The following is a 20,920-nucleotide window of genomic DNA, read 5'->3' on the forward strand; positions in this document are numbered from 1 at the left end:
CTGTTCTCACAGCAGGAATTCTGCAGGATGATAAAATAAATATCAACTCTTTGTTTCCAATGGTGCCTTTAGAATGAAAATTTCTGATTAAACATAGGTTTTAAAGAAGTCTGGCAAAACCAAAGCTGTGTCAAAAAAACACATGATGGGCTTTAGTTCTTAAGATATAAAACCCCTTCAAGTTTGATTACACAAATCAGAATGGGGGATTAAGGTTATGATTAGCCCTGGAAAATCTACATAATATTTATGCAAATTTGGCAAATTGAGTTGGTTTTCCCCATAGCCTTGTAAATGAAAAAGACATTTTAGAAAAATTGCGAGTCTATAGAAATTCTCTCATTTTGTGTCCTATTCTTTAAAATTTAATCGAAAATGAGTCTGATTGAAATGAACCTGAGTGGAAGGTACACAGGGACTGCAGGTAAAAGGTTCATTTGAACAGAAAGACGGCTGTGTGGGCAGCACCAGTCCCTTAGATACTTAGGAGTTGGGGCTCTATTAATTTTTAGTGTAGGAACTAAATTATAAAGTTATTGAACAGAGAGAGAATTTATCTCTGTTAATGGCCATTGAAAGATCCTTTTTTTTTTTCCTAAAGCTCAAACAAAGTAGAATTCGAATGAGAGGAAGCTTGAAGATGTTTCAAGAATTAAATCAAATATACCTCCCACTCCCCCCCCCCCAAATTGATAATATAACTCAAATAGTCCAGTTTGTCGTAGATGATAATGCGAGAGAGAGTGATAAAATGCGCAGATCAATAGCCCACAATTGAGATTAATGCTGTGCTGTTAATAAAAAGAAGTGGATAGTTCGGAGCTGTGCGGAGGGGAGAGCGTTCCCTGTCACTGGTGTCAGGTGCAAAGCTTGTTCTAAAAGCTGAATAAAGCGTGTCACGGCTCGGGGTTGAGGCGGGGAGGCTGCGGAGCTGTCACAAGATGTTCTTTGCTGCTGTGGGGTGTGAGGGTTCGACAGGGATTCATCTCATCACAAAGATGGGTTGTGTTTTGGACTGGGCCCGTTTCCCCAGCAGCGCTGACAGATGGAAGAGTTGTATCTGGGTATCGGCGAAGGAGGGACTGGGCTGAGAGTTCTGTGATTTGGGAACAGTGATGTTGGTAAAACTTGAACTCCTAACACTGATGTGGGGCTGTGAGGGAACGCAGGGCAGCCCATTCCCCGTCACTCTCCCCGTTTGCTCTGCAGGGACATCGAGGCACAGACGGACACACCGGGCCCCTCACAGAGCCCCGGGATCACCGAGGCTGGGGGAGACTAAAAACCCGGTCCCACCATCACCACCCTGTCCCCTGAGCCACCCCCCTCAGCCACGTCCCCAGGGAACCCTCGGGAACACTTCCCTGGGTGATTTATTCCAGCCCAAACTCGCGCTTGAGGTCCGATGTGTCCGTGTGGGACGGAACAAGCCGGGCAGAGGCCCCAGGGGCTCTCGGGGAGCAGACCCCAACTCCTCGCCGGGGACTCCGCGCTGCTTTGACCGCAATCCCAGCCCGCTTTGTTCTGCCGCCTCAACTGGGCTTTTTTTCCCCGCTCAAACACCAGGAATAACGGGGGTGGAATTACCCCCTGAGCGCTCCCGCTGCCCGGGGCGGTTTCCCGACCTGGCGCCGCCTCCTCGCCGAACATGGCGCCGCCTCCCCTTCCTCCTCCTCCTCCCCTTCCTCCTCCTCCTCCTCCCCCTCCGCACATCCATCCCCTGCTGCCGTTTTGGTTCCGGGGCAGCGGCTCCTTCCTGCGGGCTGGCGGCGCTGGGCCGCGGTGCCCCGGGCGGCCGCAGCATGTGAGCGCCGGGGCGGGGATGCTCTGGCTGCTCTGCGGCCCCTCCCGCGCCATGGACGCCCAGGCGCTCGTCATCCGCATCAAGATCCCCGACGGGGCCGCCGTGGACTGGACCGTGCACTCCGCGCCTCAGCTGCTCTTCAGGGACGTGCTGGTGAGTCCCGGAGCCCCCCCCGCGCTGCCCCGGGGGTGGCGGAGTGGGGGCACAGCGGTGGCCTTGTGGTGTCTGCGCCGGCGGGTTCTGAGGGCAGGGAGGGTGGCTGTGGTGGAAGGGGCAGAAAGCACCGCGTGGAATCCCCTCCCGTGCCCCCGCGGGTCTCGGCAGCCCAGCTCGGCGCCGTGGAACGGTTCGGGTTGGAAGGCTCCTCTGGAGGTCCGACCCGGTGCCCTGGGCAGGGGTGCAGCATCAGGGCATCCCCGCTGGCTGCGGGGGCAAGGCCGGGATTTAGGGCTGTGCTTTGGGAAGGAGCGTTCCCGGCTCGGGCTCGGTGAACCGGCTGGGGCTCCGCCTGCTCCCGGTGCTGCTGCCATCGCCGGGCTGGGGGTGGTTGTGTCTCTGCCCTCAGCCCCTGCCTTGTTTTCCCTCCATCTGCACACCAAGTGCTCAAGGACCCTCTCTTTCCTCAGAGATGGGAGTGGGTGTTTATCCCGTTCTTCAGTGCATCCTTAGCCCAAAGAAATGTCCAGTCCTTGTGTGCAGGGATGCCCTCACATTCCCTCCACAACACGTCCTTGCTGGAGACTCCATGTGCTCCTGTTTCCCTAAAAACAATCCCCCCCTGATCACATGCACGTTTAATTTCTTCTTATTATTATTAATATTGGAGAGAGATTCTGCAGATCTCTGATTTCAAAGTGTTGTATTTTATTGAGAAGACACGTGGCAATTCAGGGCTTGATTTGCTGCAAACCATTTGATGCTGGGCCCGTAGGAGGTTGCACAGGTAACTGGAGCAGGTGGCAAATGTTCCTGGTTTCATTATTCCTAACATTTAGCATTATCCAGGACTTTCTGTGGATGGAGGCGCAGCAGCAGAACTTTTGAGAGATCAGGGAGGGTTTTGAGAGAGGCAGTTTCCCCTTGGTGGTTGCTGTGAGTTTCCTTTGGTTGCACAACAAACCTGGGATGACCCACTCTGCCCTTCAAACAAAGTGGTGCAAACCTGAGTCGGGTTTAATCCACGCTCTGCTTCGTGTTTTCCATTTTTTCCCCCAAATAAAGTGAGATAATCATTGACTGGACCATCCTTTGGCATTCTAGAATTATTGGAACTTTAGGCTTGATTGTATTACTTAAAAATAAGTAGAGAAATTGAGGTCAGTGGAACCTGACAGGACCAAACCCTGCTGATTTTCTTAAAACTCAGTTTCTGTCATTTCACTCGTGTTCAGCAACCATGGAATTGTAGAATGGCTTGGGTTGGAAGGGATCTTGAAGTGCATCTTGTTCCATCCCCCTGCCATGGACAGGGACACCTTCCACCAGCCCAGGTAGCTCCAACCTGGCCTCCTTGGACACTTGCAGGGATGGGGCAGCCACAGCTTCTGTGGGATGCCTATCCCAGTGCTGGGCATCAGGTCAGATTCCTGTTGGTGTTGATAATTTTTAGTTCTCCCCTGTTGGCCTGTGGAGACCTCGAGGGTGTTGGTGGCAGCTGGAAGTGACTGGGAGTGTTGGGTTGCCTGTGGTGAGTCTGGAGGTGATGACATTGCTCACCATCAGTGGGAATCTGGGCTGTGGGGACGAGGGGTGCTGTGACAGTGGGGTTGGACTTGATGATCTCGGAGGTCTCTTCCAACCCGGTTAATTCTATGATTCTATGACAGTGTTCAGCTGTGCAGCACCACCAGGCAATAATTGTCATGTCAAAACCCCTCCCCTGTGGGCTGTGAAGCCTTCAGACCAGAAGGGAGAAGTTTAATAAGGTCTGAACTGTCTCAAGGCCCTCCTCTGTCTGATGGTGTTTCAGGAGGTGCCACCACAATATTAATTTGCCTGGTAACTCCAGGAATTAAACAAAATAGGGCTCCATACATTGAAGAGTGGTAGATCCATCACCACCTGTGGCTGGGGAGGAGGCTGGAGTGTGGTGGGGAGGGCAGGAGTGGGGCTGACCTGGCCCCCTGGTGTCCTGATTGCCCTCAGCTGGCAGGCTCTGCAGAGGGTTTGTGTGTGAGCAACAATTAAAGAGCAGGTGGAGAATTCAGGTGTTCCCTACTGATGGAAATTGAGTGGTGATAACCCGGTCAGAGCCTTGAATTGCCCACATGTCCCTAAACTGAGGGTGCAGGAGTCACAGACACCCCCTTTCCCTCAGCTCCTGCTGTTTGGGGCACAGTCCAGTTCTGGATAATCCCTGTGGGGCTGTGCAGGGCACGGCAGGATCCATCCCATTCCTTGGCCTGTGCTTTGAGGCTACTGATGGGAATATTGGCTTGCCTTCAGCTGCAGAACCAGGTCCCAAAAACACCCCAGCCCTCTGCACTGGAGGGGCCTGGGGCTGGGGGAGCCTTGGATGAGCTGTGTGGTGAGGCTGCTCTTCTGTCTGAGGTAGGTCCCATGGGCTGCTGTGTGTTAAGAAAACCCCTTAAAATTGTCTTGGGAGAACAGCAGGGTTTGATTTTATATTTCCAAGGTGATTTTTGTTAATTTAGCACCCTACAAATGCAGGTGGCCTTCTGAATACAGATGAGTGCAGCCTTGCAGCATTTCAGGCTGGTGTGCAGGAATCTTTCCATCTTCCTTTTTCCACGGAAGAAGCTGTGTAGAGTCACCAAATATCCTGTCCATCCCCAAATATCCCGTCCATAGCCATGGAATAACCAGCTGGAGCCAGGAGCCTGATGTTCAGAGCAGTGCCTGGCACACTTCTTAATTTTCAGCTGCTCCAGTTCTGCCTTTTTGGAGGAGTTTTTGCTGCTCCTGAGCTGTGCAGCAGGGATTCAATCCTGTGATCCCTGGAAGCAGCACCCTGTGCTCTAAATCAGGCACTTTCCTGATTACTTTCCTAAAGTGGGTGCTCAGAGCTGTCCCCCATAATGCCACTTTAAATACCTTCCCTGGATATCTTGCAGACCTGTAAGTTCCCAGTAAATAGATTTATTTTTAAGGCACCACTAAATGAATTACAATAAGCTCATTTTTTTGCCGGGTGGGGCTGTCTGCACTCGTTTGTCCTGTCGCTGGGGTACTTAAGCAGCTCGGTGTTAATTCAGGAGAACTCTGTGTCATACTGAAAGGAAACAAGCTTGGAGTGAAACGTGAGGGCTGTGCTTTCAATATTTCCATTTGGGCAGAGCTTTCCCACTTGGTGCTTCCCAGAGAGCAGATCTGATGGAATTCCCACTGCAGCTGCCCTCGCCTGATTTGGTTCCTCCCCATTGTCAGAGGCTTTTCAGTCCCGTGGGCCAAAATAGGAGCGATCGTGGTTGTAAATTGGGGTGTTTTATTGTTCCTGATCTCTGTTGTGATAGTAGAAAATCCCCCTGCACGTGTAATCCATTGAAATTTGGAGTAATCCTTTAAGCTTGGGTCACCCAGAGGTCTGGGGGGAATGTTTGAGCATGGAAATCTCCTGGAGCTGCTGCAAACACTTTGGTTAAGGCACAATAATGGGGGGATTTCCCTCCCTCCCCTTCCCTGCAAGGCTGCTTTTCTCAGATACCTTGATTTAATGGAATTATTGGAAGCTGAGCAAAGTTGGTTTTGTTTTTGTTTTTGTTTTTGTGGCTGTTGGGAGGGTTTTCTTGTCAGCTGTTTATTTAGTGTAAGAGTTACGGTGGATGATTCACTTACTTGTTAATTATTCATATTAAAGAAGTCTCAACACAGAGAAAAAGTTATTTTAGATGGGAGAGGAAGAGGTCTAAGAATTTTTTACCCCTGTTTCAGTGCCATCACAGCTTTGGGAGTGTTGTTTTCAGACTTTTGGGGCCATCAGAAGTGTCTCTGTCTCAGGGCTGTGCTTACACGCCCATTAAACAGAGTTTTTAAACACCCCAGAACAATTTTTAAATCCTTTTCATGGAAGCATCTGTGTGCCCACATAAGAGTATTTTACAAGTGGCTTAAATCTAAACACAATTAAAGTGTTTTTTCCTGAGGAATTTTTGATGGTTAACTGAATGGGTTTAGGAATAATTAGTTAGTACAGCCTTCTGTTTAGGCAAGACTTTAATTTGTTATTGGGAATAGTGGTTGGCTTTTCACAGAGGACTGACAGACCCTGTGGAAGTATTAAATGGACAAATTTTGTCAGCCTGGCAATGTTTGGGTTTTTTTTTTCCCTCTTTTGCCTCCACAAATTTCCAATTCCATAATTAGGCAAGGTCTACTGCACATCTTTTATCTACAATTAATAGTTTAAATGGCACGTATTGACTTATTTGAGGGTCTGAAACCAAAAGACCACACGAGAAAGTTTTGAGAATTATTATTATTATTATTATTTCCTTTATTCAGCTCTGTGGAAATCTTCAAGCTGCCACTGCTGCTTTCTCCTTTTATTAATTGTGTCTGTTTGATACGGCCCAGAATGTTGAATTTCGTGTTTTTAGATGAAGAAATGGGGACAGCAGAAAGGACAGGGCAGCCATCCCGGGGCTCAGGGGGGTCCAGCACCCCAAGATGCTCCCAGGGAACCTGCTGCAATAAATCTGCTGTTCATTCATTTCTAATCAGCCACTGGCAGTGCAGGGATTGTCTGACATGAGCAATCAGCAGCGGGGAGGGGGGAAAAAACTACGCTGTGAATTTGTGCCGTGCCCTGACGTGACTTACGAGCTTCCCAGGGCTGGCAGCGGCTGCTCCTCGCTGGCTGGGACTGCCTGCTCTGGGAAAAGGCTAAAAAATGGCAAAATCAGCACAAAATCCCTGCTTTGGCTCAGAGCTGTGGAACCTGGGAAGGGCTGGGTGTGTCCGTGAGGAATTGTCGTGCCGTGATGCTCAGGCTTTCACCTCTTTGGGGTCTTGTAACCTTCACCTCTTTGGGGTCTTGTAACCTTCACCTCTTTGGGGTCTTGTAACCTTCACCTCTTTGGGGTCTTTTAACCTGATTTTCTCCCAGGATTTTAACCTGATTCCTCCCCCCCAGCATTTTAATCCATCTGTGGACTTTAGGAGAAGTTTAAATCCCAGTTAAGACTGACAAGGGCTCCAAACTTTGTACCTGGCGTGGAGCTGGCAGGATGTGCAGATGCAGCAGCCGTTGGGTCCCTCCACATTCCTGGGGGGAAAGCAGGAAGAATTCCTTCAGTCTCCCAGCTCCTGTTGTAATTCCTGAGGGAACTGAACCCTGAGCTGCAGGCAGCAGCTTTGGGTCAGGTTGTCTTGTGCTGGACCAGGTTGTTGGGAGCAGGGGAGGAGGAATCAGGATATAAAGAGGCTTTTTAAAGCAAAAAGCCCTTGATAAACCCCTTTTTATGCCTGACATCGATGAGTTAGACGTACATTTTTTGTAACCTGTGGGTGAAATCGATTCTTTGAACTGCCAGCCCAGGCACCACTGGGTTGTTCACAGTTCTGGGGGAGTTACCTGGGAGGAAAAGAGTTCTCCTCGAGGGGAATTGGAGAGTGACTGCTACAGATTTGTGTTGTACACTAAAAGTTCCCAATTCTGGGGCGGTGCTGAGTAGGTTTGACCTCTCCTTCCTGCAGCTGGGGGGGTGATGAGGATGATTTACTCAAAACCAGGCTTTTCCCATTTGATCCGTGACCGGTTCTTCTTCCCGTTTCAGGATGTCATCGGTCAAGTTCTGCCAGATGCAACCACCACAGCCTTTGAGTGTGAGTATGACCTGGAGAAACCACCTGCTCTGTCCCACTGCAGGGCTGCCAGGCTGTAAATAAAGGATTTGTTCCGTGGTACAGTTAAATATTTATGCCTTTCTGCGAGTTTCATAACGGCGCAAAGCCAGGCAATATTTTATTATTTAATCACCCCTCCAGTGAGCAGATTGCCACAAAGTAGCTTTAATTACCAGCCTGACCTTCCCGTGCTCTGACTCCTCGGTGCAATTCTATTGCTCAAATTAAATGAAAAGTATAAACTACCTGTAGGTCTGAGCTGAACGTTTTAATCCTCTCAGTGAGGGTGTCGGTGCAGGTTCAGCCTCCTGTCTGTTCTTTGAGCCCTGTTTATTCTTATTTTCTGAGGGATTCCCAGGGGGGATTGTCCTGTCTGGAGAGAAGGAAGCTGCAAAGGGGAGTCAAAACTCTGTGTCTCAAGATACTGAGCTGGGCTTTTCTTCCAAGTGGAGAAGACTCCTGTTATTCCTTTTTAATTTTTATTGTATTTTTTTCCTGTAATAGAGATGAAATGGAGGGGATTTCAGGAGCTGGAGGGGATTAAAGTGTTCTGTGAGTGAGGTGGTGATGCTGAGGCTGACAGAGCAGGTACAACACTGGGCCTTGCATTTTTATTAGCATTTCTTCTCTTTTTAGAGCTTTATGGACAATTCTGTCCAGAAATAATCAGAGGGAATATTGTTCTATGGTCCTTCAAGTACTGTTTATCTTGCTTTTCATATCAGTGTGTTTTCCCCTCCTGAAACACCAGAAAACTAAGACTGGAGATAAGTTTTGTTCCTATCCCCACGACATTTCTCCTGCTCTGCTTTTCAACACAAGACTTCCTGCAGAGACCTGAGCAAAACCAGGCTCCAGACCTTGCCACTTCTGTTCATTTTTATTCGCTAATTTTTTTTCCGCATCACCCATCAGCTGTGGTTGAACTTCACGCCCCAGCAGCGGTCTCTGCACTCGGGGCAGTAGCCCATATTAATGGCACCACGTGTGGAACTTCCCTGGAAATACTGATTTCCTCGTGCCTCCCAACAGCTGCTTCTGTGCTTTCCCTTCATGTCTCTAGTCTGTCATTTACATCTGCACAGAGCCATTTCCCCTGCCATTTAACTGGCATCTAAAATATGTTATGGATATTGATGCCTGATTTTGGTGGGTTTTTTGTATTGTTTTGTTTTTTCTGGGGACTTTTTCCATCTCCAGTGCCTGGATTTTACCAGCTTAAGCTTCCTTCTCAGCTGCTTCAGCTGGGGATAATTCCCCTCCAGCACAGGCTTCCCTGCTCTCTGTTTGGTGGTTGTTCTCCCAGTGTCCCACCTGGGGCTGCTTCTCCTGAGGGGCCTGGCTGGGATTTCACCCCCCAATCCCACGTCCCTCCCAACACGTGGCCTGTTCTGATCCCTCCCTCCAGACCCTGCCATTCCGTGGGTTTGTGACGCGCTGCAGATTTGGGGAAGATTGCTTGATGATGTTTCTTTGCCATCTGCTGCGCTGTCAGATGTCTTGGGAGGGTTCCTGCCTCCATTTGAAGTGGCATTAACAAAACCCAGCCAGGACTGAGGATTCTTTTTTTTTAATTTTTGGAGGGGTTCTACTTTTGCTTCCCTGATGTGCTGGAAGATCCAGGGGCCTGGAAACCTTCCTGAGCCCAGGGAGTGTTTGGGCTGTGCCCACTTTGATGCCATGGTGGGGTGGCAGAGCAGCTCTGCACAGGGACAGCAGGGATTTCCTGCTGCTTTTGCTCTTTGATTATTTTCATAGTCAGCTTTTTTAGTGCCAGTTAGCATTTTATATCTTTCCATCCATCTATTTCTCCTCTTTGTACAACCATCAGGAATTTTGCAGCTCTGAGAACACTGGAGTTAATTTCCCCATCATAATGTGGGGTTTTTCTCAGCATTTTGCCGGAGTTTCCCCCTTTTCTTTTCTTTTTTTTCTTTTTGCTGGTCCCAGCTCAGCCTGTTCCCTCCCACTAAGCCTTTTATCCATATATCCCCCCCTCTCTGTCCTAAATTTCCCCTCTCTCTGCTCTCCCTCTGGTCCTTGCTGTCGGTGTGGGGTGTTTGTTGTGTTCCCTATTCCAGCAGCTGCTTTTCCAGCCCTTCCCACTCTGTTACCCTCTGGGATTTGGGTTGGGGCCAGGTAGCAGTTTGGCAGCTCCTCCTCCTTTCTGCCCCAGATGTTTCCAGGCAGGGAATATTTCATTTTCAACTCCCTGACTCTTCCTGATCTTTCCATCATTCATGGAATTCCATCATCATCATCTGCTCCCCCTGGTGAGGAGTTTTGAACAGCCTGGCAGTGCACCAGTTAAATTTCCATGAGAAAAGGGCTCTGCTAGGACACATCTCTGCTCTCCAGTTCCTTTCCCAGCTTCCACACTTCCAGCATCTCTTCCACTATGTTTTTGGGGTGCAGTTCTGAGGGTTTTATGCTTTACTCTTTTTCATGGAAGCCTCAGAATTTCCCTGCGAGGTTCTCAGAGGCAGAATGGACAAACTCCTTCTCTCCCCCAGTTGTGATGTGTTGGCTCTGATCTCTTCCCTGATCCTTGTGCATAACTGGGAGCAGGAGGGAATTTCCATCCACAATGGCAATTTTTATGCTCATGTAACACATATTAATAATGATGGATGGGGCAGAGGTGTGGGGGGAACCTCCTGCAGGGGACTTCAGGTGGGGTTGGCAGTGAGACCAGGAGGCTTTAGTGGGAGGAAAGCAATTCTATTTTTAATTTTCTTTTAGTTTCTGGGAATTCATAGGATCTTGGAGTGGTTTGGGTTGGAAGGGACTCTGAAGATTGTCTCGTTCCACCCCTGCCATGGGCAGGGACACCTTCCACCAGCCCAGGTTGCCCCAAGCTGGCTTTGGCCACTTCCAGGGCTCCAGGGGCAGCCACAATTTTTCTGGGCAACCTACAGTGACAATGAATTCCAGTGGAACTGCCCAAACTCACTTTACTTACCTTAAACACACTCCAGCTTCACCCTTCTGTTTGCTGTGTCGAAGGAACCCCTGGCTGGGTGTCGGTGAGGGCTCAGAGCAGGTGGAAGGTGCTCACCATCTGGGTAGGTTCTGGCACTAAAAGAACTGTTCACCCCGAGGTAACGAGCACTGTGCTTGAAGCAGACTTTTAGTTTTTGTTAATTGATGTTTGGAGTCATTATAGGTTGCTGTTTCGGTACCACGTCACTCCTGCAGTCTGCTTTGACATTGCTCGTTTTTATTTGCTTCTGAAAGTCCAGATAGAAACCTTAAATATTAACAATAATTAAATTAAAAATACTAAGAATATCCTCCTTGCCTTGTTGATGTGTGTGATGCATTTCCCTGGCAGATGAAGATGAGGATGGGGATCGGATCACTGTCAGAAGCGATGAGGAGATGAAGGCCATGCTGTCCTATGTAGGTACAGTATAAAAAACGCTGATTTTTCCCCATGTTTATCACTTTTTTCGGTGTATTTTTCCTTGTATCAGCATTAACAGAGGCTGCAGTTTGCACTGGACAATATCCCTGCATTAAGTCCAGAGTTTAATATTCCTGGATTAAATGTAGGTGTTTAAAAAAACTGTATCACATGAGATACATGGACATGCTTGACTTTAAAAAAAAAAAAAGAGACACTTGTACACTTACTGATCATATCATAAACATTAAGAATAATGCATCTTAATGACTTTTGCATTAGGTATAGTGCAGGCTAAATGGACTATCAATTTCTTGTATTTTTTATGCAGTACTTAAAGTAACGGCTCATTAAAAATGAACCCCTGGGCTCTAAAAATTTTTCAAAATCTACTTTCATCTGGAGACTGTTTCACCCCTCCTAACAGAGGAGTTTCATTGTAGCTGCAGGCTCAATATTCATGGAGGATTTAAAGCTGTATTTTCTGGTTTTTTAATAGGAGAGATGTGTGTCTGTGTGTGCCTTTATATAGGTGGGGGTGTGCAAAATCTGCCTGGCTACCTATAAATAAATATCAAATCTGTCTGCAGGAATAGTGTGCAGTTACTTATGGAAACTAAACAATTCGAGAGTAGCTTCAGTGTGTCTTTCATGCTGCAGATTTAAGTGGAAAAATGTGATTTAACTCCTTTTTTTGCTCAAATGAAATGGATAAGCGAGAAGGTGACCAATGGTGTTTTCTCCCTGGGCCAGGTGGGCTACCAGGGATTTGTAAATGTTGTTTAACTTGGAGCCTGTCAGCACCAAGCCGTGTTTGGTACCACCCATAGGTGGTTTTGGGGGGACTTCATGGAATCCTGGAATGGTTTGGGTTGGAGGGATCTTAAAGACCATCCTGTACCATGGGCAGGGACACCTTCCACTAGTCCAGGTTGCTCCAACCTGGCCTTGGACACTTCCAGGGATGCAGGGGCAGCCACAGCTTCTCTGGGCAACCTGTGCCAGGGCCTGCCCACCCTCCCAGCCAGGAATTCCTTCCCAATATCCCATCTGTCCCTGCCCTCTGGCAGTGGGAAGCCATTCCCTGTGTCCTGTCCCTCCATCCCTTGTCCCCAGTCCCTCTCCAGCTCTCCTGGAGCCCCTTTAGGCCCTGCAAGGGGCTCTCAGGTCTCCCTGGAGCCTTCCCTTCTCCAGGTGACCCCCCCCAGCTCTCCCAGCCTGGCTCCAGAGCAGGGGGATCCAGCCCTGGGAGCAGCTCCGGGGCCTCCTCTGGATCAGCTCCACATCCTCCTGCTTTTGGATCCCAGAGCTGGACACAGCAGATCACTGGTGATGCTTCCCCCCTAGAATTCCTTATATTTCTCTATTTCCCTTCTAAAATCTCAGCCATTCTTGCTGTAAAAGTGGCAAACTTGACTTTTCCTGGCACGGTCTGCAGATTAATCACGCCTTGCTAAGGTCATGTTTTTGCTATGCTTCCAAGCTCACTGTTAAAGTTTCAGTACATTAGAGTTATGATTGCTCAACTCTCTGCTTCCCCTTCAGAATTATGGGATGGCTGTAAATGGCTTCTTTCTGCTTCAGCAGCTTTTTCTCCTCTGAAAATGTTTCCCTTCAGTTTTAAACTGGTTCTTTTACTGGAGGGTTGCATCGAGGGTTTAGGTTCCTCACTTCCTGTGGGCTTCATTTGGGGATGTGTTCACAAGAAAACAAATGTTCTTAGCCTAGAAAATGAATTAACCTTGGAGAATATAGTGGGGAAGGAAAACACTCATTTTTGAGTGTTTTGAGCCCTTCAAGGAATATTTGGAGGATTGGACAGCTGGGAATATTTCTGTGTATTTTAACAGGGTGCATTTTGATGTTCTCCAAAATGGAGGTGTTTTCCTTCAGTTTAAGAACAAAAAACCAATTCCCTGAGCTCAGAGATCTCTTCCATGCCACTCTGACCAGGGAGATCTTTGGAATCCCACGAGTTCTTTGGAATCCCATGGTGGATGAGAACCATGCCCAGCCTCCCCTCCTCAGGTCCTTTGCTTTCCTAACTTGGCAGGCAGTTATTTCAGGCAGTTCTGGGGTTATTTTTGAGTGAGCACAAATGCTTTGGAGTAGGCAAATAGTGGGGGGGGAGGGGGGAATTAAAATGATTTCTGCCTTGTGCCTTGCAGTTAATTAAAGACAGGGCTGGAGCAGCAGTGGGGTTGCACTGGCCTCTTGTCTTGTAGCACTATAAAAAGGCAGTAATTTTTTTGACAGCCACTGATTGGAAAGTTGCTTGCAGCTTTCTCAAAGCAAGGGGTACATGCTCTGGATCAATAACTGGCAAATTTCCCATTAAAAAGAATACCTGAACAATGTTCCAAATAGCCACTGGCATCTTAATTTTCCATGGAAACCTCAAATGCTCGTGTGTGGAGGACAAGTCATTTTCAGACAATTTTTCCAGACTACTTGTTAACAGTTATTGCTGTCCCAAAAGGTTGACAGCTTACATGATTGATATTTCATTTACTTGTCATCACTGGTGAGTAATGGAGAGGGCCAGGGGTTTTCTCTCTCTCTGCCCCTCTATTTTTTTTTTTTGTTTGATAGGAAACAGTCTCATGTCTGTTTATTTTAGTTTATTATTCCAGAGAGTATGTCATATATGTTTGTGCTTCAGGTCACAGAATGCCACTCGTGAATGGTCATTAAAAGGTTTGTTTTTATTAAGCAGTTTTGGAGCAGGAGGTTCTTTCCCAGCTCCATAACTTTGAGGTGCTGGGACCACATTTTTCTGAAGGGACAGGAGGACATGGGGGAGCATTTGACATGTTGTTCATGGCCCTCCTAATGAAAAATAAGTTCCTGGGGTCGTTGTGACCCCTGGGGAAGCTCTTGATCGTTTCACAAGGGGGGGGAATTCTTAAACTTTTGTCTCTTTGAAGTTGCACCAGCAAAAATTCGTGTTTTAAGGGAAACCATCAGTGTGAGGGGAATATCTGTGTTTGATTCCACGGAGACTTGGGGCTTTTTTTTCCCTTGTTGACACCCATCCTTGCCAGTTTGAATTGTATCACACAGGGCTGGCAACAGTGACGTGCTGAATTCTTAGACCACACTGGGCTGGTGAGAATGAGGATGAAAGCCAGAGGAGCCACAGGGATTTCTGCCATGGAGAGCTGGCCCACAGCCAGCAGGTTCCCTTCAGAGGTGTTCAGGGATTGCAAAAGAAACCTTCTTTGTGATGTGCTTTCAGCATTTAAGACGGTGCTGACGGGAGTTGTGCAGGTTGGAGATGGGAAATTCCCAAGCCGGGTCTGTCTCCTGCCCTGGGACTGTCTGTTTGTGGGGTTAAATGGCCTGGCTGGTGAGTTCACCCCATCCTCAGCAGTGAGGGACAATTAAAAGAGGCTGAGGAGGATTTCAGTTTGCTTAATCCAAAGGTTTATTTCTTCACTTAGAGCCACTCCTCACCCTCGGGCTCCCTGTCCCACATTACTTCTTTCGTGTCTTCGTGGAATCCTGGGGTGGTTTGGATTGGGAGGGGCCTTAAAGACCATCCAGTTCCACCCCTGCCATGGGCAGGGACACCTTCCACTAGCACAGGTTGCTCCAACCTGGCCTTGGACACTTCCAGGGATCCAGGGGCAGCCACAGCTTCTCTGGGCAACCTGTGCCAGGGCCTGCCCACCCTCCCAGCCAGGAATTTCTTCCAATCTCCCATCTAACCCTGCCCTCTGGCAGTGGGAAGCCATTCCCTGTGTCCTGTCCCTCCATGCCTTGTCCCCAGTCCCTCTCCAGCTCTCCTGGAGCCCCTTTAGGCCCTGCAAGGGGCTCTCAGGTCTCCCTGGATCCTTCTCTTCTCCAGGTGAACAATCCCAGAGCAGAGGGGCTCTTGGATCATCTCAGTGGCCCAAGTGTCTTCTTGGGTTTTGACGTTCTCAGATCCTTTTCCATCCCTTTTCGCCCATTCTGAGCCTTTCTGTGTCACTGAACATTCCCCCACAGGTCACTTCCAGGATTCCCAGGGGTCGGGATGTCTGCAGGGGTTTTCTGTCCCCTCTGTGCATTAAATCTGTCCCTTGAGGGTTCACCCGTGGATCTCTGCCTGTGTGGGATGTGACCCCAGCTGCCCTGAGGGGGCAAATTCTTGGACAGTTTCCATACCCCTTGGTTAAGTTCCTCTGTCCCACTTACTGTGGAACACCACAGATGGTGAGAAACCATCTCAGGGCTGATTTGCACCGCGGCAATTAAAAAATAAATAAAAATACATTGAACGAAACAATCCAGAAGTGCTTTTACTGCTCATACATTACTGAGTCATCTCTTTCTTTAATCTCTTTGCAGTATTACTCCACTGTAATGGAGCAGCAAGTAAATGGACAGTTGATAGAGCCCCTCCAGATCTATCCACGAGGTAATGCTGAACAAATTCTAATCAACAACGATGATAACTGCTGATGAACCAGTTCACTGGTACGGTTTTTTTGGGGAGGTTTAAATGCACACAACGTGATGTTTACCTCTTAATTTGGATAGGAGAATTCATTGTTGTGGGGAGTGGAGAGAAAACTGCATTTATTGCATATAAAATAGCTGATTTCCCGGAGTAAATTAGACTAACGAGATTCAGTTTGCACAGTACAGATTTAAGTACATTTAAAGAACTCATTGGTGAGGGTTCTGCGTGTATTCAAAGCAGATGAATAACTGAAGTTCGGGATGCTTATGTAAATTGGGCTTTTTTTTTTTTTTTTTTAAGATGTTTTAATGTCATTAATCAGCCTGACAGACTTGGGGGATGTCACTGTCACCGCTCATTTGGAAAGTGGGAACGTGTCTGTCACAGGAGCTCCATCCACCACACGTTTTATCTGAGATCTGGGCGTTCAGCAGCAATATCAAAATGTTCACCAGTGCTTTAATAGTTCTCCTGAACAGGGCAAGATGTAATCAATTCTGTGGACTGAGGCAATTAAAAAAATAGGTCATCTACAACCTGCACACAAATCCGTAGGCAGCTCGTTAGGTTTTTTGGGAATGAACTGAAATAATGGTTTAAAAAAAAAAAAGCCCAGTGCATTACATAATCCCACTGATTCATTCAGATCTCAGTAGCCAGGCTTGGAATCTCTGCCTCTTTTTTAATTGACGGAACTTGAGATGGTTTTAAATTCTCCAAGTAAATCTCCCAGCAATAAATTAATTGAAATAATTAAAAATTAAACTCACTTAACTGGTATTATACAAATAATCATACTATGAGGCTCCCAATTAAACATTCTAGACTTCCATTACTTACAACTCTCTGAAGTTTGAATTGGGCAATTAAACCAACAGGCTCCTCAAACACGTGCTAATCAGGTCTCCAAAGGAGGCTGGGTTTCCTGGTAGTTCAGTGTGATCCCGTGGAAAAGAGATGGGAATTCCAGGGGAATAGAGGATTATGGGTTTATGGCTCAGGAGCTGATTTTGAGGGGCCTCCCAGATGTTTGAGCTGCAGGACTGCAGAGCCAGCAGCACTGAGATGTGTCCTCCTGAGAGCAGTGGGAGAGGGAAGTGATCTCCTGCCTCTTCCCAGGCTGAGATTCTGGAATCCTGGAATGGTTTGGGGTTGAAGGAGCCTTAAGGACCATCCTGTCCCACCCCCTGGTGCTCCAAGCCCCATCCAACCTGGCCTTGGACACTTCCAGGGATCCAGGAGCAGCCACAGCTTCTCTGCCCAACCTGTGCCAGGGCCTGCCCACCCTCCCAGCCAGGAATTCCTTCCCAATCTCCCATCTCTCCCTGCCCTCTGGCAGTGGGAAGCCATTCCCTGTGTCCTGTCCCTCCATGCCTTGTCCCCAGTCCCTCTCCAGCTCTCCTGGAGCCCCTTTAGGCCCTGCAAGGGGCTCTCAGCTCTCCCTGGAGCCTTCTCTTGTAGCTTGGAAAAGCTGATGTAGTGGATGATCCTTGGAGGTTGGGAATGCTTGTTGGAAATAGGAGGCAGTTACATCTATTTCCTTTTTAATCAAACAGCTGAAGGGAGTTGTGGCAGGGGGTGCTGGCACAGCTTGGAGTTTAAAGGGATGTTTTGTGATACCAAATCAGGTTAAACTTGCTCGATTCTCCTTTTGGGTCATTCCTGAAGAACCAGCTGAGTAGATTCTTATTCCTACTGCTGTCTCCTTCCTCTGCCTGCTTTGCCTCCAGGGATAATCCTCTTTGGTTGCTCAGATTCAGAATTCACCCCGTGCTGCTCTGGGTGTGATCCCCCCACATTCCCTCCCCATTTTCACCATGGGCTCAGCTCCCTGAGTATTTCCCTGTTTCCACTTTAAATTGCTTCAGAGCTGAGTTCCACCTTTCCAAATCACCTCCTTAAAACATCTCTCCTTTCTAGGTTAGGGCTTTAAAGCCCAGACCTCCTCCCAGTTCTGCTGCTGCTCTGAAATATTGAACAAAATGTGCTTTCCTGCCTTTTTTTTTCTTTTCCCCCCTGTCTTCTTGTCCTGCCTCTCTAATGAACATCCCAAATTTTGTTGGCACAAGCACTTTCCTTCCCTGCCCTTTTGGCCGTGTCTCTCCACGTTCAGCACTTTAAAGCCCCGTCAGGAACGTGCAGCTTTTCTACCTGTGATTTAAAGTTCTCCCTTCTAAGAGCTTTCTTTGCAAGTCCTTTGACTCCTTTTCCCTTTCTGCCCCTCTTCCTTCTGAGGAAGCCTCAGGCAGCTCCCAAAAACTCTTTATCTTCCCTAAAAATCCTGCCAGGAGTAAATGTCCACGTGCCATCCTGGGTTACCTGGGCTGTGCTTTATTCATTTCGTAATTTAAAGGTCTTCAAGGGGAAAAATTGCTATTTTGTCTATTATTTAATAAGTACCTTGTGGCTGTTTAGGTAACAAGAGCCAGAATTCTTTTTTTATATTGAAAATAAACCTCTGTTTGTGATATACATTAACAAGAGTATATGTGTGTACATACACATCTATCTATCTTTATCTATTTATATCTATCTTTATCTATTTATATCTATATCTGTTTATATCTGTCTATACCTATTTATATCTGTCTATATATCTATTTATATCTATATTTATATCTATATCTGTCTGTATTCATATCTCCATATATGTCTCTCTATATCTCTCTCTCTTTATCTATATTTTTATCTATATTTTTATCTATAAATATCTATATTTATAGATATATCTCCTCTATCTGTGTTTTTATATATATATATATATATCCCATTTGTGGAATACAAGCTGAATATCCCATTCAAAAAAAAATAAATATATATATTTATGTAATAAAAATAGTATTCTTTTAACACCACGTCCAAAATGTCAAATTTAATCTATTGGAAAAATAGAACGTGCCTATGTATATTTATAATTTGGGGTTTTCTGATTGTTGGTGTGGGTTTTTTTTAATGCCCAGAGTATCATAATATTTGCCCCTCTTTAAGATGCACGTGGTAATTTCTTCTGTCATTGAAAGGCACATGGCCTGGCCCTAAGTGATGTGTTTAATAACTATCATCTGTGTCCTTCTGCCTAATAAATAGTTCTGCTTCCTGCTGTCAAAGAGGGGAGTGAGAGGCACGTGCAGCAGAGAGAGAGAGAGAGAAAAATCAAATTCCTGCCTCCTCACACCATCAATCAGCAGTGACAGCCCCTTTAACACCCCATTTGGAGGGCAGGCAGCTCTCAGATGGGAACTGGCTGGAACTGGGAGCCTTTGTGGACACAAACCCGGCCCAGAGTGGAGAGCAGGGAGAGGTTGTGGTGCAGAGAGCTGAGGAGGATCCTTCCTGCCCCGTCCTGGCCGAGCTGGGGGCATTTCCCAGGCGGTGTTTGCTGCTTTGAGGCTTCTCTGCCATCGCCCCTGACACGTTTATACCACGTTTGAGGCAAAGTGCAGCTGACAACGTGACTGATTCCTGACGTGTGGCAGCTGATTCCTCTAAAACACGGCTTGCAAATATTGCTGTTCAATGCCAGGCAAAAAAAAAAAACCAAAACAAAACCCCCCAGCGTGTGAAAATACAGTGACACAAGATTTTAATTTGAATTACAAAAAGATTCTCATCAGTTTAAGCCACTAGTTCTCTCCTTTTTTTTTTTTTTTTTTTAAGATGTGTTTTAAGCAGAAATTAGAATTTCTATTACATGGTGTCAGAAAAGCTCTTAGCATTTATAAATGCTCACTCCTGCAAGTTAAAAAATCCTGGTTGGTAATTCCCACTCTGGGTCTTGCGAGGCACTTTTCAATCATTTCTCTCTGCTAATTTTGGTGTCACCCTCATTTCTTTTGAAAAGATTCATTTTGAGCAAATTTGTAAATGGCCCTGATGTGTTCTACAATTGAGTCAATTACTGTTTCAGCCTGCAAACCTCCTGGGAAACGGAACATACATGGCCTGAAGGTACGAATTTCAATAATTGTTTCAGCAAACTTAGATGGATTTGTAATGCTGTGTTCCACTTATTGAAATGTCAAATAAAACTGCACTTTCTTGAGCTCTGACAAGCAGATTTTTTTATTATTGTTATTATTTTTTAATTTTTTTTTTTTTGGTGAGGGTGGGAGAAGGATTTATCTGCTGAGCGTTGTGCTATCTGTATATATCTATATTACAGAGAGATACATATTTTTTTAATTAAAATGGAGCTGCCTTTCTTTTAGTTTTTAATCTCTGTGAATCAGGTTCCTAAATTTCAATTGTCAGTTTATCAACTAATGCTATTTGTGTATATATATATACATATATCTGTATATACACTATATATATATTATATATGCATATATATAGTTTTATTAGAATGGAACTGCCTTTCTTTTTGTTTTTAACCTCTATTAATCAGGTTCCTAAATTTCATTAGTCACTTTATGAACCAATGCTATCACTGTGTGTATGTGTATATATGTGTATGTGTGCATATACACTATATATAAATATAGTTTTATTAAAATAGGACCGCCTTTCTTTTTGTTTTTCACCTCTGTTCATCAGGTTCCTTAATTTTAATAGTCACTTTATCAACTCATACCTGCCACTACATCAAAGCTTTAACCCCCCCTCATATTCATTTGATTTCAGTCATTTAAAAACCCCCCCCACGTTCATTTGATTTTTTGAGTGGGGAAGGCACCGCAACGAAATTATTTGAGGGTTTGGATTCCTCCAGCTCTGCTTCTTGCTTGTGTCACCATGGGTAGGAGGCTCCAAGTGCACGAAATGACTGCTTAGTTTTTAAACTGAGCACAAAAGATGGATTTCTCACCTCTCTCCCGCGCTGTTGAAGGTGGGAAGGTTTTGCAGCCCAGGAGTTGTGGAGCCTGCTAACCTACATACAGACCCCAACCATCGGCGTGCCTGGCAACAGCTAATTAACCTTCCTAGTGAAATGAGAAATTCGTGGCAAATTACAGGTTAATTAGAATAGTGTCCTCTGAACGCAGTGACTGATAAGGATCCTTTCCCTGCCTGCAGGTAAATACTCGAGCAGGGGCTGCCAACAACAGCGGCTCCGCCGATTCCCTCCCCAGCAATAGGTAAGAGCCAGCTCCTGCTTTGTGTCCCTGCTTTTACTGCACCAGAATGGACCCTGCTGGGTGGTTGTTGCCAGCAGTGGCACTGTTGGTGGATAAGTTTTTGCACCGGTGCTGAGGTGGGGAAGGTGAACTGCCTGCGTTCGTGCCTGCGGTGGCTCCACAAGAATTGCCTTCTGAAAAAAAAACCAAGCATTTTCTGGCTGTTTCAGGTGGTTCTGTCCTTATAAAACCTTGAGATACTGTTTGGGGTTAAATAATTATTATTAATAATTAGTTCATCTAATGGCAGGGTTTGTACGTTTATGTCTTCGTTGCTTGATCTCGTTCCAGGATCCTTTGCTTTTAAAATACCCTGTTCTTAGCTTTGCAATAATAAATAA

At 46.5% G+C, this 20,920-nt stretch overlaps 1 protein-coding gene across 3 annotated transcripts in view; it reads left to right on the forward strand.

Annotated features, from left to right (window-relative positions):
• Positions 1-1,747: 1,747 nt before the first annotated feature.
• Positions 1,748-20,920, forward strand: part of MAP2K5 (mitogen-activated protein kinase kinase 5) — a 255,429-nt gene continuing 236,256 nt past the window's right edge. For 2 of the 3 annotated variants that reach the window (XR_007628145.1, XM_050309546.1), the window contains exons 1-6: positions 1,748-1,957; positions 7,540-7,588; positions 10,944-11,011; positions 15,348-15,417; positions 19,370-19,410; positions 20,479-20,540. Coding sequence is in view for 2 of the 3 variants with exons in the window: in XM_050309546.1 (XP_050165503.1) it covers positions 1,823-1,957; positions 7,540-7,588; positions 10,944-11,011; positions 15,348-15,417; positions 19,370-19,410; positions 20,479-20,540 (425 nt within the window). In the remaining variant the exon portion in view is untranslated. Of the gene's footprint in view, positions 1,958-7,539; positions 7,589-10,943; positions 11,016-15,347; positions 15,418-19,369; positions 19,411-20,478; positions 20,541-20,920 lie in introns of those variants that run through there. The other variant, XM_050309548.1, reaches the window with a different exon arrangement.

This window comes from Myiozetetes cayanensis, unplaced genomic scaffold (genome assembly GCF_022539395.1).
Source record: "Myiozetetes cayanensis isolate MyiCay16 unplaced genomic scaffold, myiCay2020 scf14, whole genome shotgun sequence".
Lineage (NCBI taxonomy): Eukaryota > Metazoa > Chordata > Aves > Passeriformes > Tyrannidae > Myiozetetes > Myiozetetes cayanensis.